The sequence below is a fragment of the Ovis canadensis genome, chromosome 19, assembly GCF_042477335.2.
Source record: "Ovis canadensis isolate MfBH-ARS-UI-01 breed Bighorn chromosome 19, ARS-UI_OviCan_v2, whole genome shotgun sequence".
Classification (NCBI taxonomy): Eukaryota; Metazoa; Chordata; class Mammalia; order Artiodactyla; family Bovidae; genus Ovis; species Ovis canadensis.
This window is the reverse complement of record NC_091263.1, coordinates 25,914,044-25,930,877: the sequence shown is the minus strand read 5'-3', so window position 1 is coordinate 25,930,877 and position 16,834 is coordinate 25,914,044. Positions and strand designations below refer to the sequence as shown.

At 48.6% G+C, this 16,834-nt stretch overlaps 1 protein-coding gene across 1 annotated transcript in view; it reads right to left on the bottom strand.

Moving 5' to 3' along the window:
* The window catches only part of CTDSPL (CTD small phosphatase like), a 116,742-nt gene extending 108,865 nt beyond the window's left edge, over window positions 1–7,877 (bottom strand). The window contains exon 1 of the mRNA XM_069561466.1: window positions 7,522–7,877. Within this exon, the coding sequence (XP_069417567.1) occupies window positions 7,522–7,600 (79 nt within the window). The 5' untranslated portion in view covers window positions 7,601–7,877. The remainder of the gene's footprint in view (window positions 1–7,521) is intronic.
* Between the last annotated feature and the right edge of the window lie 8,957 nt (window positions 7,878–16,834).

Sequence of the window (16,834 nt, the reverse complement as noted above, 5' to 3'; positions counted from 1 at the left end):
TCAAGGAAATTGAGAAACCTCTATTAAGTCTCACCAAAAAATAAGATGGAAGACACAAATCACCAATATTACAAATGAAAGTGGGGATGCGAGAAACACGGGCTGTCTCTTCAGACTCTGCAAGCATCAAATAGATAATGAGGGAATAATACTATGGACAACTCTACACACAAATATGACAACTTTGATGAAATGGATCAAATCTCAAAAAACAAAAATGACACAACTTATCCCGTGTGAAAGAGATGATCTGAATAGCTCTATAACTATTAGAGAAACTGAATTTGTCATTTAAAAATTCCCCCCAAAGAAATCTCCAGGTCTAGACGATTTCACTGGGAATGAACACCAGTGTTACACAATCTCTTCCAGAAAAGAGAAGAGAACACTTTCCAATTTACTTTACAAAGCTGGCACCAAATTAGATAAAGACCATACTCAAAATGAAAAGCATAGACCAATATCACTCATGAATACAGATGCAAAAATCCTTAACAAAATGGTGGCAATCAGAATTCATTAATACATAAAAAGAATTACACACAAAATCATGAGGCTTACTCTAGGCATACAAGATGGTTCAATACTTTAAAATCCATCAGTGTAATCTACCATATTAATAGACCGAAGATGAAAACTCACATCATCATATCAATTGATATAGGAAAAACATATGACAAAATTCAACATCCATCTCTGATAAAAACTCTCAGAAAAACTGGAATACAGGAGAACTTCCTCAACCTTTTAATAAAGACATACACCCACACACACAAACAGCCAACAATATACTTAACAGTAACAGACCGAAATGGGAACAGGGTAAGGATGTCCATTCTCACAGCTCTTATTCAACATACTTCTCTAAGTTTCCATCGACACAATAAGGAAAAAGAAATAAAAGGCATACAAATCAGAAAGGAAGAAATAGAAATGTTCTTATGTGATGACATCTTAAAAGGCTTCTATGTTAAAAGCCCCAAGAAATAGACAAAGTCTCTTATAACTAATAAGTGAGTTCAGTATAGTTAGACGACATAAGAAAGACATACAAAAATCAACTGCATTCCTATATACTAGTACCGACCATGTGAATACCAAAATTAGAAACATAACTAAAATCACTCAAAAAAAAAAAGAAACACATAACCACTTAGATATGTATCTAATAAAAACATTAATAGGACTTGTATGCTGAAAACTTACACAACCCTGATCAAAGAATCAAAGAATACCATATCTCAATAAATGCAAAGACCGTGGTCATGAACTGGAAGATTCAATATAGTGAAGATGTTAATTCTCCCCAAACTGACACACAGGTTTAATTTGATTCCTATCAAATCTCAGCAAGCTTTCTGTAGATATAGACAAGATTATTGTAATATATACGTATATACAGAATATATACAGAAAGGAACTAGAACTGCTAAAACGAAAGATAAAATCTGAAGGAATCAGGCCATTCCCTCTCAAGACTTAATATACAGCTACAATAACCAAGACAGTGGTATAGGCAGAGGGCAGACACATACATCAGTGGAATAAAATAGAAAACTCAGAGACCTACACAAATATGATGCACTGGTTTTTGACTGATATACTGATTTTAAATGCAAAAGAACTCAAAAGAGGAAGGAAAGCCTTTTCAACAAATGTGGCTTAAAGTGATTAGACAGAGACAAAAAACTTAATCTAGTTGTGGCTCCCTGCCAGCTCAGATGATAAAGAATCTGCTTGCAACGCAGGAGACTCAGGTTCGTTCCCTGCGTCGGGAAGATCCCCTGGAGAAGGGGGATCTCCAGTATTCCTGCCTGGAGAATTCCACAAACAGAGGAGCCTGGTAAGCTGCGGTCTATGTGGTCAAAAAAGTCAGACACAACTGAGCAACTAACGCTTTCACTTTCACCTTACAAAAACTAAATCACAATAGATAATGGTATTAAATGTAAAACATAAAACTACAAAACTTTTGGGAAGGGCACATGACAAAACACTCAGGTCTAGTGTGAGATAAAGAGTTCTTAGACTTGACCTCAAAAGCACAATCAATACAAGGAAAAATTGATATATTAAAAACTTTTGTTCTGCAAAAGACTGTGTAAAGAGGATGAAAAGACAAGCTACAGATAAGGAGGAAATATTTTCAAACCACATAACTGATGAAGGACTAACATCGAGAATACGAAAAGAACTCTCAAAACTCAACAGTGAAAGAAATATCCAATTAGAACATGAACAAAGACAAGAAGGAACATCTCATCAAGGAAGATATACAGAAGGAAAAAGCACATGGAAAGAAGTTCAACATCATTAGCCATCAGAGAAATCCAAATTAAAACCACAATGAGATACCACTACACACATACCAGAATGATTAATACAAAAAAGTGACATCGAATGCTGGTGAGGATGTGGAGAAATTAGATCTTTCATGGATTGCTGGTGACATTATAAACTGGTCATTTAATCTGGAAAACAGTTTGGCAGTTTCTTTAAAAAGCAAATATGCAACTACCATATGATCCAACAACTGCATGCCTGGGTACTTTTCCTGGAGAAATGATGACTTCTCTTTACCCAAAAACCTGTCCACTAACGTTTATAGCAGTTTTATGTGTAATAGCCCCCATTCAGAAATGATCAGATGTTCTTCATCAAAGAGTGACTGGTTAAACTGCGGTATATTCATGTCATGGAATACTATTCTGCAATAAAAAAGAAGAAAATACTGATATAAGCAACAACCTGGCTGAAAATCCAGAGAATTATGCTGAATGAAAAAAGTCAACTCCAAAAGATCACATACTGTTTGATTCCATGTATACACATGCCTAAAATGACAAAATTTCAGAAATGAAGAACAGACGAGTGGTTTCCAATAGGCTGAGAAGGAGTGGGAATGGAAGAGAACGAGGTGTAGTTAGAAAACAGCACCATGAGGGATCTTTGAGCTGATGGAATTTTTCTGTGTCCTGACCATGCCAATGATTTTGTACAAAGGTTAGCGGGAACTAGGTAGGGAGGTCAGTGTGACTGCTTACGGCTGCATGTAAACTTAAGAGTCATTTCTGAATAAAAAGTTTAATATTAAAAAGTTAAACTGAATCTACTTCAAATTTGTTCCAGCATCTGAAATGACTATTGCTTCCAAGAATCTTCTCCTTGCTGTAATTTTGTTAGCAGCCCAAAGGTTAAAGGTTTCTGAGTTAAGCTTAAGTGTCGCAAACATGTGGAGGAAATATACCGAGTATCCTGGGCCAAAAATCTGCCAAAACAAACTTGCCTACAGAAATCTCATCAAGAGACATGTATTAGCTTACAGAATAATTATTCAGCAAGAACTGATATGTGCTTGTTAGTGTTGCATATTAATTGAGGGGCTTTTGTTTTATTATTATTCAACTCCCTTAAATTACTTATTTTCCTCCAAATAGCTATGGGAAATTTCTTTTCTTTTGTTAAAAAAATTCATCTGTAAAACACAAGGATATTTTCATTAATATTTAAACAAAAAGGCAAAGTTCCCTCACTTTCCATCTCAGTCTTTTCCCCAGGGAAAATCACTGTTGTTTGTTTGAAGTATTTTTTCAGATTATTTTTTGTGTGTCTCTAGACATATGTACAGTTTTATGTCTGTGTGTCTGATTTTTTTAAAATACAGACAGGATCACACTGTTTATATTATTCAGTTACTTTACCCCCACTCTGCTTTAAAATCTCTTGGAAATGTGCATGTTAGTATCCTTAGATCTAATTTAATTCATTCTTTCTAAGTGCCTTACACTCTTTTGTGGTATTGACGTACTACAGTCTAATCCTTTGGCACTTATGATGTTTCTGATATTTTATATTGCAAGCAATGTAGACATTGGTGAAAATCCTTGTGTTTCCTGGAGCACATACAAAGCTGTTTCTCTAGGACAGAAACCAGAGGTAGACCTGGCTTTACAGGTATGACCAAGATTGTTGATTGGCTGAGACTACACCTGTTCCCACCTATTCCCAATCATCTTCTTTCCTGCTTCCAAAACAAAGGTTGGAGTGACTATGTGACCCAGTTCTGGCCGATTAAACACCACCGAAAGTTTGCCGGGTGGTCCCTAGCAATATTTTTGGTTTCCAATTAAAAACAGCTGGACCTTTTTCCTTCCCTGAAGGTGGCGATGGTGTTTGGAGGGGTGGCAGCCACATTACAACACGTAGGAAAGTCAAGGGAATTACAGTGATGTCAGCTGTGATACTAATGAGTTGCTGAACTAAAGCTATCGACAATTACCTCCAGACTGCTTGCTATGTGACAAGAATAAACCTCTGTCAGGTTAAGCTGCAGAGTAAGTCTGGCTTTCTATTACTTGCAGCCAAATATGTTTCTAAGAGATTCAGTACTCAAATATTCTCTAAAAAGCCTGTACTCACTTCATTCTCTCACGAAGGTTTCTAACAGCATTCCTTTCCCAAAACTTCTGTTTACTTTGAATGTTGTCAGTCATTTAAACGTTTAAACAAGCTGACAGAGGAGAAAAATTTCACAGGAAGTAAAGCGTCATTTCATTCATTTTTGGGACATTCAAATTCCCTCTTCTACAATTTTTCTTGTTCATATCTCTTGACCACTTTTCTACTATATTGTTAGACTTTTTCTTATTGATTTGTAAGAGTAAATTTCCAGATAGCAAAGCAGCCTGGGCTAAACTCACACTGAAAACTGCCTCTGTATCTTTATACTATCAGTCAAGTCAAACAAGATTACAAAATAAATCTTTGGTGACAGGCCACACCTCTGACAGGGACAATCATCTCTGAGTACTGCACTACCAGGTGGCAAAGTGTCAAAAAGTAATTCAACTTGGGCAAACAACCCGGGCCCCAGCCCACGCTTACTACTTCCTCTGCAAACCTCCACCTAACGAAAGGTATATGCAACACACCGGTGAACCGGGCAGAGTCTAACATAGGTCATCTCATTCAATCCAAATCAAACCCAAAGGCAGTCATCATTAATCCAATTTTAAGAACAAAAAATAAAAGTAAACTTTTAAAACCAAGAATTTCTTTCCTATCGCTAAATCTTACATTTCAGGTAGCATAATTAAAACCAAAACGATTAAGAGTTCACCTAAAACTTGAGTGATACAAAATCCATTGTGCCTGTCTAAATATATCAACATGCTTAAGCAGGAAACATTGCTAAACATGTTTAGTGGTTTATGAATCTGAGGAAAGTATCCCAAAGCTATGTTCTACAGTTTACTGCCACACTATAGTTAACCCAAATTATTTTGTTTTAAAGTGAGAAACTAAATTGGGTAGGATTTTAATGCTTCAACAAGAAGCACTGACTACAAGAAGCCACCGACCCCACCCCAGAGAGGCAGGTAAGGAATTCCTCTAATCAGTTATCAACCAACCAATCTGATACTAGAAAACAAACAAAATAAGCAGTTAAAGATAATACAAGATTGTCATGAAAAGAAACATACACAAGTTGAATAGAACAAGCACCATCCTTGAATATTTGTACATGGTTTGAATTTTGGATAACTGTCTCCACTTTTAAAAGTTTAGGAGCTAGAGGAAAAGAGAAAGTTGGGGAGGCGCCTGCTCCTGCAATCAGGTGGGGAACAGTAGCAAGGCTGAAGTCCTGACAAATATCTTCCTGTTTTCTGCCACACCTCTCCTCACAAGAGCTGTGCATCACACAAAGCACTCAATCCAGACTGGAGGAGAAGCAGAGGCATCAAATCTCCTCGATGCCTCCAAGCAAACTGTCCCTGAGGGAACATGCCCAGTGCTGGGACAGCAGGCCAGGGCCCCATGAACTGACAGCCCCAGGAGCAGGAAGGTCAGACCAAGCAAGGCGCTGCCCACTTGGGCCCCAAAGAGACATGGAGATTCATCTGGAGCAGCCTCCTCCAGTTTTTCAGCCCCTCTGTAAGGCACAGAAAAATCCCTGGGGGAGTCTGATTTCTAATTTTACACAAAAGAAAACAAGTCTGCAGACACACAGTGTTTACGGTCTATGGAAAGTGCAAATGAATTGACAAATCGCCAATCTGAAGGGTGACTCTGGTGGGTTCTGGTGTTTTCCTCGTGGGCTTGCCCAGGGATTCCTGCTTGGGGAGAGGTAATGGAGTGCTTCCCCCACCCCCATGCCACTCCTCAGTAAAGCTGCACACCTCACCCGACTGGCACAGCAAGGTTAGTAACACATGTTAAGAAATCTGACTCTCTGCCAAAGTCAAAGGCCAGGCTTGGAGAGGGGAGGGGGGAGCATCCCAGTGGGCTGCTCCTGACCTCGGTGCAGGTGTTTGCCAGGCACACAGCAGGAAGATTGAGTCACCAGGAACAAAACAAGCCAGATTCCTTGGCCCTTCAAAACTGTCCAAACCTCAGGCCAGCTTACTAGAGGGACAGTAACCAGGGCACGTGAGAGAGGGGGACAACAGGTCTCCAAGAAGGGCAGGGACACAAAGGAAAAGAGCAATGAGGGGTGGGTGACGTGGCCAAAATGTGCTGGAATCAAAGCAGGTGCTTCAGCACCGTGCCAGCTCTCCCGGGAGGGACACACCCGGCACCCAAGGGCTCCTCCGAGGGTCCGTTAGAGCTGGGCCCTAAAAGGGCCACCAAACCCTGCAGAGGCACCCACCAGGTGCCACTGAGACAGCAGAGTCAAGCAGGGGGCTAGCTCAGCAATGCTCCCCCCAATCCCACTTGCGCAACCAACTAAACATACCCAAGCACACAGCCTCACTGCTGGGCGCACACACAGGTTCATGGTCTGGCACAGCACACACTCAGTCTTCCTAGGTACAACTGCACACACACACATAACACCCTGCCAGTCCACGGGCACAGCATACTCAACCTGCTAGTTCAGTGCTGTAAGCACACACATGTTCACACACAAACACTGTAGGGAATGAACACATACAAACTCTGCAGGCTCGGGCTCATGCCCGAGCACACACACACACACAACTCTACAACCTCCTAGTCAGGTACACACAAACCTCTACATAATGTACACACGCACACTCACAGCCTGTCAGGAAAACCGGTGCTCACACACCTTTACCATCTCTCAGTTGGCCCGTGCACACCCACAGCATGCAAGTATACACACAAAAGTGCACACACACGGAATCCTACAGACACATACATTCACAACCTATCTGTTAAGGGCACACATAGCCTTCCAACCTCTGCACACTGCATACACACGACACACACACTTCCAACCTGCCAGAAACACACGCGGGCTCACAACTTCTCCGTCGGCGTGAGCGCACACACAAACTCTTGGCCCGCAGGGTCACCCCCACATCGCCGCCACGCGGGGAAAGGCGCACGCCCCCTCCTGCGCCCCGAGCGGCGCGGGCACACTCACCCTCCCGCCCGCTCGCCTCCCTGCTGCGCACCCCGCACCCACGCACCCCTCCCCCAGCCCGCGCCAGCGCCCGGCAGCTAACTCCGGCCGCGCGCGGAGCGCCCACGCCCCCGGCCTGCGCCCCTCCTTACCTTTCTCGCCCGCGCCCGGGGCCCGGCCCTCGTCCTCCTTGGGGTTGGTCACCTGGGTGATGATGGCCGGGCCGTCCATGGGTGCGCGGCGCGGCGGCCGCCCGCCGGCCCGGCCCCCCGGCAGCCAGGCGCACGGGCGCGCGGCGCGGGGGGCGCGCGGGGCCGCGGGCCGGGGGGGCGCTCGCCGCCGCCGCCTGGGCGCGCCCGCCGCCCGGCCCCGCGCTCTGTAAGAGGCGGCCCGGGCTCGCGCCCCCGCTCCCGCCGCCTCCGCCGCCGCCGCCTCTGGGCTGGAGCGGCCGCCGCCTCGTCACCATGAACCCCGGAGCCGCGCCCGGGAGAGCCGCGCAAGGGGAGGCGGAGCGGGAGGCCGGGCGCCGCGGGAAGCGGGAGAGGGCGAGGGGGAAGGAGCAAGCGAGGAGCGAGGGCGGGCGGGAGAGAGGGAGGGAATGAGGGAGGGAACGAGGGAAAGCGGGAGGGCGGGCGGGTGGGTGTGTCCCGGCCGGGGGACCGGCCTCCGCCGCCGCCGCCGGCGCTGCCCGCCAGCCCCGGGGGGAGAGGGTGCGGGGTGAGACCGAAGCGCTAGGTGGAGGGCGGGAGGGGTTCTTGGGCAGACGCGGTGCGGGGGACGGGCTTGGGGTGTAGGGGATTCTAGAGGGGTCTTGGCGGTAGAGGTGAGGGCCGAGGTGTGTGGGGGTGTCAGGAGGCCTGGGAAGAGGAGTAGGGTGAGCGGCCTGGGGTGCGAAGGCCGTGAGGAGTCTGGCAGATGAGTGCGCTGAGGGGTGTCGGGGGCTAGGCAGAGGCCCGCGGGGGTGCGGGTAGGGCCCTGGGGTCGGAGGCGAGATCGCACGCGTGGGAGAGTGAGGACGGCCCTTGGAAGGATGTTTACCGGGAGGAGGAAGGAAGAATAGGAGATAGATGCGAGGGATGGGGAGGAGGGTCCCGTGAGGGTGTCTTGGGGGAGGTGCTGGGTGAGGAGCATCCCGGCACGGGAAGCGAGTGCTCAGTCACGTGGAGCGGAGGGCAGCGGTTTGCGAATAGAGGCTGCTAAGAGTGGTCCCTTACAGCGAGGCGGCCCCGCGAAGAGGTTCGGGGCGCTAGTGCGAGGGAGAACTCGGGAGTGTGAGGAAGGTTCAGGGGGACGCAAGAGTGCGCGGGTCGGGAGTGAAGGTCCCAGAGTGTGGGGAATTCCGAAAGGTCCGGAGAGTAGGAGTTGGGTGGGGGCAGGGTCCGCGGACAGGGCTGGAGGCTCCAGGCGTGGGATGCCTGAGGAACCCACTTCAGCATCGGCCTCGAGAGCCCGCGTGCTGGACTGTGGGTCTTCGGGGACCAACCTCCTGGCACGTGGAGGGGGGAGCAGTGTAGGCGTCAAGCGGGACCTGGGCAGTGGGCATTTCCGGGTGCTCTGCAATAAGGGGCCCAGCCTGGGGAGCGAGTGGAGGGCTAAGGAGAGGAATGGGCCTGTGGCTGCCGAGCTGAGCAGGGACTGTACTTCTGAAGAGCAGGGAGCCACTGTCAGGCCTGGGGCGAGGGCCAGAGCGCTGGCATGAAGGCAAAGGCCCCGTCACACTTGGAGGGCCCGAGGGCCTTCTCGCTCCCGCGCCTTCGCCTTGGAACTTGGAAGGGGAGCTGGAAGACCAGTATGCCAGGGGGCGGGGCAGTGCCGCAGGAGGACGGGCCCGGGAGCGGGGCGGGAGCGCTCGTGCTTGCTCTCCACCAATCAGGAGGATTTGGGAGGGCCCGCGGAGCGTGACGTAGGTGGGCAAGGCTGAGTGGGCGAACTGTGGCGTGGAGCGCTCTGCGCGCGCACTTCACGTCCATCCTCGTCGTGGCTTAGAGGAAGCCAGGCTGGTAGGACGTTTTCTCACTCCACGACCCCTGGAACCCGGAGCTGGTTGCAGCCAGGTCGCGTACTCACCAGGGGAAGCAACTAACCTCCTCTAAGTTTTCCCGAAGCGCCTCTGGCAAAGGGCAGCCGGCAGACCTAGCGGGTCTCTTCGTCAGGTGGAGCCCAGATACGGTTCCAGTGTGGGAGACAGTCCTGGGACAGGGGCCCTGTAGCCGAGGCAGGTGAGAAAGTATTTCAGGGGAGCTACCTAAAAAGGTAGGGGGGGGCGGCGAATTTGCCCCCAAATCCAGGACCTCAAGTTACATCTGGGTTTTGAGCTCGTGAGTAGGGCCTGGGGCCAGCTGCCTCGCGTGTGTTCACGTGTGAGTAAGCTGCTTTTCTGTCAGCTCCTTTGGGACTGCAGTGAATTGCCTGGGGCAGCTGAGCCATGAAGGTTGAAGCAAAGTGCCCTTCTGGTTAGGAAAGCAAGCCTTAGTGTAAGTAACCCAGGCTCCAGCACATGCCTGTCCTAACCCTCCCAAATGCAGAGCAACTTAGGGCCCCACGGCACTGAGAACTTCCCTTGTCCCCACTTATAATGCTCTTCTTTTTGTTCTGAGGTTATGACTGGCCCAGGGGCTGGCAAATTAAGATGCTCTCTGAATGCAGAAAAGGGAACCCTCCTACATTGTTGGTGGTCATGTAAATTGGTAGAGCCACTATGGAGAACAGTATGCAGGTTCCCTGCAAAAACCAGGGTTGAGATTTCCCTGGTGGTCCAGTGGCTAAGACTCCACACTCTCAATGCAGGGTGCCTGCTTTTGATCCCTGGTCTGGGAAGTAGATGCCGCATGATGCAACCAAGAGTTTGCATACAACAACTAAAGATCCCATGTGCTGCAACCTGGCGCAACCTCCCCCAAAATAGAGTTAACATGATCCAGAAGTCCCAACCCTAGGCCCATATTCCAACAAAGCTTGCACCCCCTATGTTCACAGCAGCACTGTTTACAATAGTCAAGACAAGGAAACAAATCTAAACGCCCATAGACAGAAGAACAGATGAAGATGTGCTACATATATATATATACACACACACACACAGTGAAATATTACACAGCCATAAAAAGAATGGAATGCCATCACAGCTGCTTGGATGAACCTAGACATTATCATGCCAAGTGAAGTAAGTCAGACAGAGAAAGACAAATACCATGTGATACCACTCACAGGTGGAGTCTAAAACACGATACAAACGGACTGCCCTATGAAACAGGAGCAGACTCACATTTATAGAGCACAGATTTGTGGTTGCCAAGAGGGAGTGCTGGCAGGGGAGGGATGGATTGGGATTTTGGGACTAGCAGATGCAAGCTATTATATATAGGACAGATAAACAATAAGATCTTATTGTATAGAATGAGAAACTATAGTCAATATCCTGTAATAAACCATACTGAAAAAGAACATGAGAAAGTATATATACAAATGTGTGACTGAATCACCCTGATGTACTGACACAGCATTGTAAATCAACTATATATCAATTATATATATATATATATATATATATATATATATAACCCAAGGAAGACGATAGGGCTTTGGGTGGACCTGTCCTTTGATTTCTAATAACACTTATGGAAAAGAACAAATGGAAACTTTAAAAGAACAGAATATATATATAATATATACACACAAATGTTCTCTGAATTGAATTTTTAAAAACCATTAAATTCTAAGAGCTCAGAGAGGGACCTTCCAGAGATAGCTGTGCACGGTGATACAGTTCTACAGATCTTGGTATATAAACACAGAGATTAGCATCCCTGCTGCCCAGTTAATGAAGCATCCCATTATCCAGGGAAAGGTGATACGAGCATGTGGACCCCCATGAGGTAAGGTCTGGATTCCTTTTGGGTGGGGGACTGTCAGAGGTTCTGCTTGCTTAGCTGAGCCTGGGAAAGAGCTCAGAGCCCAGGGGTTTAGGGCCAAAGGAAGTAATCTTTATACACAGATTATCTTCTGTCTGGCCTTTCCTGTCATACAGATTTTCCCCAGGACTCTTCAGTAACAATTTTCCCTTACCTGCATCCTCCACCTTCCTCAGCTTCCTAAGACCACCTGAAAAATAGAAGAAAAAACCTATCTTTACTTTCTTTATCTCAGGTTCAAGGAAGAAAATAACTTGCTTTCACTCCTTCTTCTCTATATTTGTTTAAAGTTTCAATATATTATTTATTTCATAAGTATGAATAAAAATCAAAGGACAAGTTCACCCAAAGTGCTATAATCCTCTTTGCTGCTGATGTTGCTAAGTCGCTTCAGTCGTATCCAACTCTGTGCGACCCCAGAGATGGCAGCCCACCAGGCTCCCCTGTCCCTGGGATTCTCCAGGCAAGAACACTGGAGTGGGTTGCCATTTCCCTCTCCAACGCATGAAAGTGAAAAGTGAAAGTGAAGTCGCTCAGTCGTGTCCGACTCCTAGCAACTCCATGGACTGCAGCCTACCAGGCTCCTCCACCCATAGGATTTTCCAGGCAAGAGTACTGGAGTGGGGTGCCACTGTCTTCTCCGATCATCCTCTTTAGGTCAGCCTATTTTCCCTGTCCTTGCCCATATGTTGACATAATTTTTATGTAGCTATAAAAAAAGCCATGGTTAAAATTATAAGGTGAGCATTTTTCCATGTGGTGACATAATCATCATAACTACCATTCTACATGATTGCATAATACCTCACTGAATGAGTCTTACATAATATCTTGGTTTTTCAGATGAAGGAAAGATTTCAGAATTGCTACTGGGACAACTGATTAGCCATGAGGAGAAACAACATATTGACCTTGGTACCTTATAAGATACCAAGATTGATCAGTGAATTAAATATAGAAAATTCATATGTAAATATACCAGAACAAATAATGGGGGGACCTTTTTTAAAAAATCTTGGATGGTAAAGACCTAAGAGAAACAAAAACTCCAGAAATTACAAAGGATAAGATCGATACACTCGGCATCATTTGTTCGTTCAATGAATATTATATTGAGCACCCACTATGTGCTGCTGGGTTCTGTTCTAGACACAAGATCTCAGAGTAACACAAAGTGAGGGCTGGGGAGCTGGATTATGATACTCACACGTCAGTGCTATCTAGCAGCTGTCCTGGGGGCCTTAAGCCCCCAGCACTTTGGGCTCTGCAGGAATGGGAGAGAGCAGCCCCAGTGACCCAAGGACAGGTGTCAGTCATCGGAGGCAAAGCACATCCAGCCCCAGAGAGGAAGGCAGTAGACAAACAGTAAAAGGGCTCTAAGAGGACAGTGCACCAAAATCTTGGGTCAGTCACATTTTCCAAACTCTTCTCATGCAGTGTCCTTGCACTTTTTAATATTTTTCAATTCACTTGATTTAAATAGGATTCTTTAAACAGAAAAAATTGGTGGATAAGATTTTTTGAGAGACAGATAGAAAATGTAGGAGGGACCACCATGGCCCTAAAAAGAAAGAATTGCACAGACAGGGGCAGAGATAGATACCAAGGTTTTGGGGGATGGGCAGGAGTCCAGGCCTGGTGAGCCTTGGCCCTGAGGTGCAAGGAAAGAGCAGGAGGGGAGGTGGGAGTGTTGGTGGGGGCGGCCTGGCCTGGAGTCTCCCAGACATTCCCGGGGAGAGCCCCAGGGTGGGAGGGGACAATTGGACCAGGAGGTGAGGGACGGGGTGACACTGCTCTGAGGCTGCCCTGGTCAAAGGAACACTGGGTGTTGAGATCAATGTGGTGATTTGAAGACAGGGGGCCTGGGGAAGGATACAGAGGAGTGTCCCCGGTACAGAGAACGGCAGCATGTTGCCAGGCTTAGCGGTGGTGGAGAGCGCACATCGGGGAAGTCTGCAGTGGCTGGAGTTTTCAGCTCTGGTGATATGTCAAGCAGAGTCTTATAACGCAGGAGAGGCACCTGTGCTTTACTCTGGGGACTGTGGCAGTGACATGTTCAGATATGTGTGTAGAAAGTTCCTATTGACCAACAGGGTTGGGGCAGCGCAGCAGGCAGGGGAACCCACGGATGATGCTGCATTAATCCAGAAAGCAGCGGAGGGCGGTGTGCTCTGGCTCTGCCATTCCCAGCCTGGCCCTACTCTGCTTTGTGGTTTTGAACCTCGTGCCCCCAGGCTCTGTTCTTGGTCTGCTTTTGCTCTTCTCTGTGGGCACCTCAGTCTCGTATTTTGTCTGTCTGTTAGTTTCTGTACCTGTTTTTCTGTGTCTCGGTCTTTCTCTGATTCCAGCTGTTTCTGCTTCTGGCTCTGTCTTCCTGGTTCCTTTTAGGAGCAGAGCCTGAGGGTGCCAAGTCTTCTGTTGGGAAAGAAGTGGAAGTGGGATCTGGGCAAAGATTCCTGATGGTCAGTCAAGTAGCTGTGAACCTGAGCCCACTCACGATCTCTCTCTTGGGGTCACCCTGGGACTGAATGAGGTTTATCCAGGCTACATCCCTTCTCTCATACTGTGAACCAGGCTCAGAGTTTGAAGTCAGTTCCCGAAAGACCTGCTCTAACTTAGGCAGGACAAGCTACACCCACAGAGGTCCTTTCATATATCCTCCAGGTGTATATTGGGCGCCTTCAGTGAGCTAGGCTTGGGCCAAATGCAGTAGAAAAAGCATCTTCAAGGAGCTTGCAGCCTAATGGAAGAGGCAGTGGACTAATCAGAGAATGGCAGTCCAGGGGGTCTCCTCACAGGAGATGATGCTAACAACGTCATTTTTGAAGCCTTCAGATTCTGGGCAACAGGACTTTTCCATCCATAGTGTCCACAGAGAAGGCTGCATATGAGGACCAGGAGGACATAAGGATGAAGGAAGAGATTATGGTCTTGAAGGCCAGGTTGAGTTTGGGCTTTAACCTGTGGGTGATCTGAAGTCATTGATACTTGTCAAGCAAGGCAGAAGCATCATTTAAGAAACTAGTTCAGATCTGTAGGTTGAAGTGAAAAACAACTCAAGCCAGCTTAAGCAACAATGGGAGGGGGACTCTATTGGCTCCCAGAACTAAACCACAGTACGTGCCGGGGCTAGAATGATCTGGAGCAGATCCCCTGAATGGAGGAGCTGGAGGTCCCTAGGGGGAGGATGTGAGCTCTTGCTGCCCCTCCCATCACCTGGAGGATCAAGGAACTGGGGAGCCCCCAGGTTTCCTTATGCCCCAAGACACCCTGCCTGTTCCTCACTCAGGTTGCCCCAGGATACCATTCTTAAGGGTTCCTCAACAGCTCAATTTTTAACCCTTAATACCCATGCTTCCCCACATCCTCATTCTTGCTTTTCAAGAACCCCTCTTCCCCCCGTCACACATGGGTCCCTCAACTAAATGCCTGTGTCCACTGCCAGCTGGGGCCTCTCAGTCGTCTTCTCCCTCTGCCCTTGTCCCCAGAGGTGCCTTCCATCTGTACCCAGGTGGGATCTGTACACAGGATCCCTCCCATCTAGAGACACTTCACTCCCAAGAATGTGTGAGTGCACGCACTTAGTCCCTCACCGTGCTCAACTCTTTGCAGCCCCATGGACTGCAGCCCACCAGGCCCCTCTGCCCATAGGATTTCCCAGGCAAGAATACTGGAATGGGATACTGAAAATACTTCTCCAGGAAATGGCAGACATACTACTGCCAGTAGTGAAGTCTACTCCAGACTTCACTCCCAAGAATAAGGCCCGCTACTGGGCCAGTGGTCCAGCAGGTGTAGCCTGCCCTCTGGTGGCCCCCATGTTGTGAGGTCCTTTTCATGTGCCCAGTTGGATATGGAAGCTGGCCTCTCTCCCTGCCAGCTCCCAGGGGCCGGGGGGAGGGGGGGCTGGTATCCTAGCTAGATAGGATACAGCTCAGTCATGTCCCCCAACTTCATCTGGCTGTTGTGATGTGCACATCTGCCCAGCCTTTCCCTGAGTATTAACAGAAAATCCCTCAGGAATGTGAGGGCTGGGGTGCTTGTCTGGAGGGGTGGAGAGCAGGGTAATTAGAGTGATGTGTTCCACTTGGCAGCCGGTGCTGAGTAGGAGCTGAAATGGCAGAGTGAATGCTGGCTGCTGGTGAAGGAGAAAAGGGCAGTCAGCCAGCAGTCCCAAGCACAGATACAAAAGGACACGTAGAGTAAAGGTGGTGGTCAGGATGCGTTTGGAGAATTTGAGAGCAAGACTCAGCCGGAGCTCAGACAGACTCAGGAGCCTTGGGGCTGAGATGTTGCATCCTTGGGGTACCCAGATCCGAGAAGCCTCCCTGGAAGAGGAAACCCTAGCCACTTCCCCTCTACTTCCGAAATTCTAGATCCACCCTGCCCGGAGAACTTGAGTGGACTGAGGGGATGCAGCCCTGTGTTTAGGTCTTCCCTGGAGCCCTGAGTATGGGGAGGACAGGGCCTCACCCTGAAACCCTGTTACAAAGGGACAGCTACAGAGGCAGAGCGGCAGGGCAGACCTGTGTCACTCAGGCTTAAAGGGGCCGAGTCACCAAGTCCTAGGTTGGTTTGGTGACTCTGGAGCCAATGAAGCCCCGTGAGGTGGGCCCCTACTCACCAGTCCCCTACATGGATTGCCCGTTCAACACCTGCCCTGTGTCGGGCCCTAGGTGTCACCTGGTCAGGCTGTCACTCTGGCCTGGTGGCTGGCAGCTGGCCCCTCCTACCCATATTCCTCAGCCCCTGGCTCTGGCCCGGCCACGGGCACCCCCTTCGCTCCCTGACCTGTGCTTGCTGAGGCTGCGTAACCCGACGGGGACAGACTCAGACCTGCCCACGGTCTGTGGCATGACCTGTTTCCTGGGCAAGTCTGGTCACGGACACACAGCTTGGCACACACAGGAACATTGTGTGCACAGGCTCACACTCATGCCAGGACACAGGGCACACCCTTGACAGGGCCGTCTCTGCCCAGGCTGGTTTCTCCCACCTTGGCACTGCCCCCTCCTCGCTCTCCAGCCCTCCCTGAAACCCTGCTCTCCTGCCCTCCTGGTCCTGAACACTCCTGGTCCCGAACACTCCTTCATGTACACGAATACAAGTGAGGGCGAGGGAGCATCTGTGGGCAATTTCTATTTTTCCCACAAATGTCCCCAGAGGTCTAGAGGGAGAGAGGCCCAGCCTATCTCTTTTGGAAGTGGAGGAACGGAGAACACAGGGAGGAAAAAAAAAAGATCTCAATAAATCAGCCCATCTCTTGATTCTACACTCCCTCCCTCCCTCCCTCTTCCTTTCCTCCTCCAGTCTCCCCTCTCCCTAGCTCCCCAGCCCCACACTGCAGCAGTGGGCCCCTGCCTCACCTGATCGTCCTGCACTGCTTCCCCCCCCCCCCACCCCTAAAGCCTCACCCCAGGGAACCACCACCGCACTAGGCTGACTACCCAGTCGAATGGCCATGGCTGCATTCCCTGCGCTCTACACTTGAGCGCCGGGCTGCAGTGGGTGGGTACCATGTGGGCCTGTCTCTGCTGAAAGAGGCCCCGGGGCA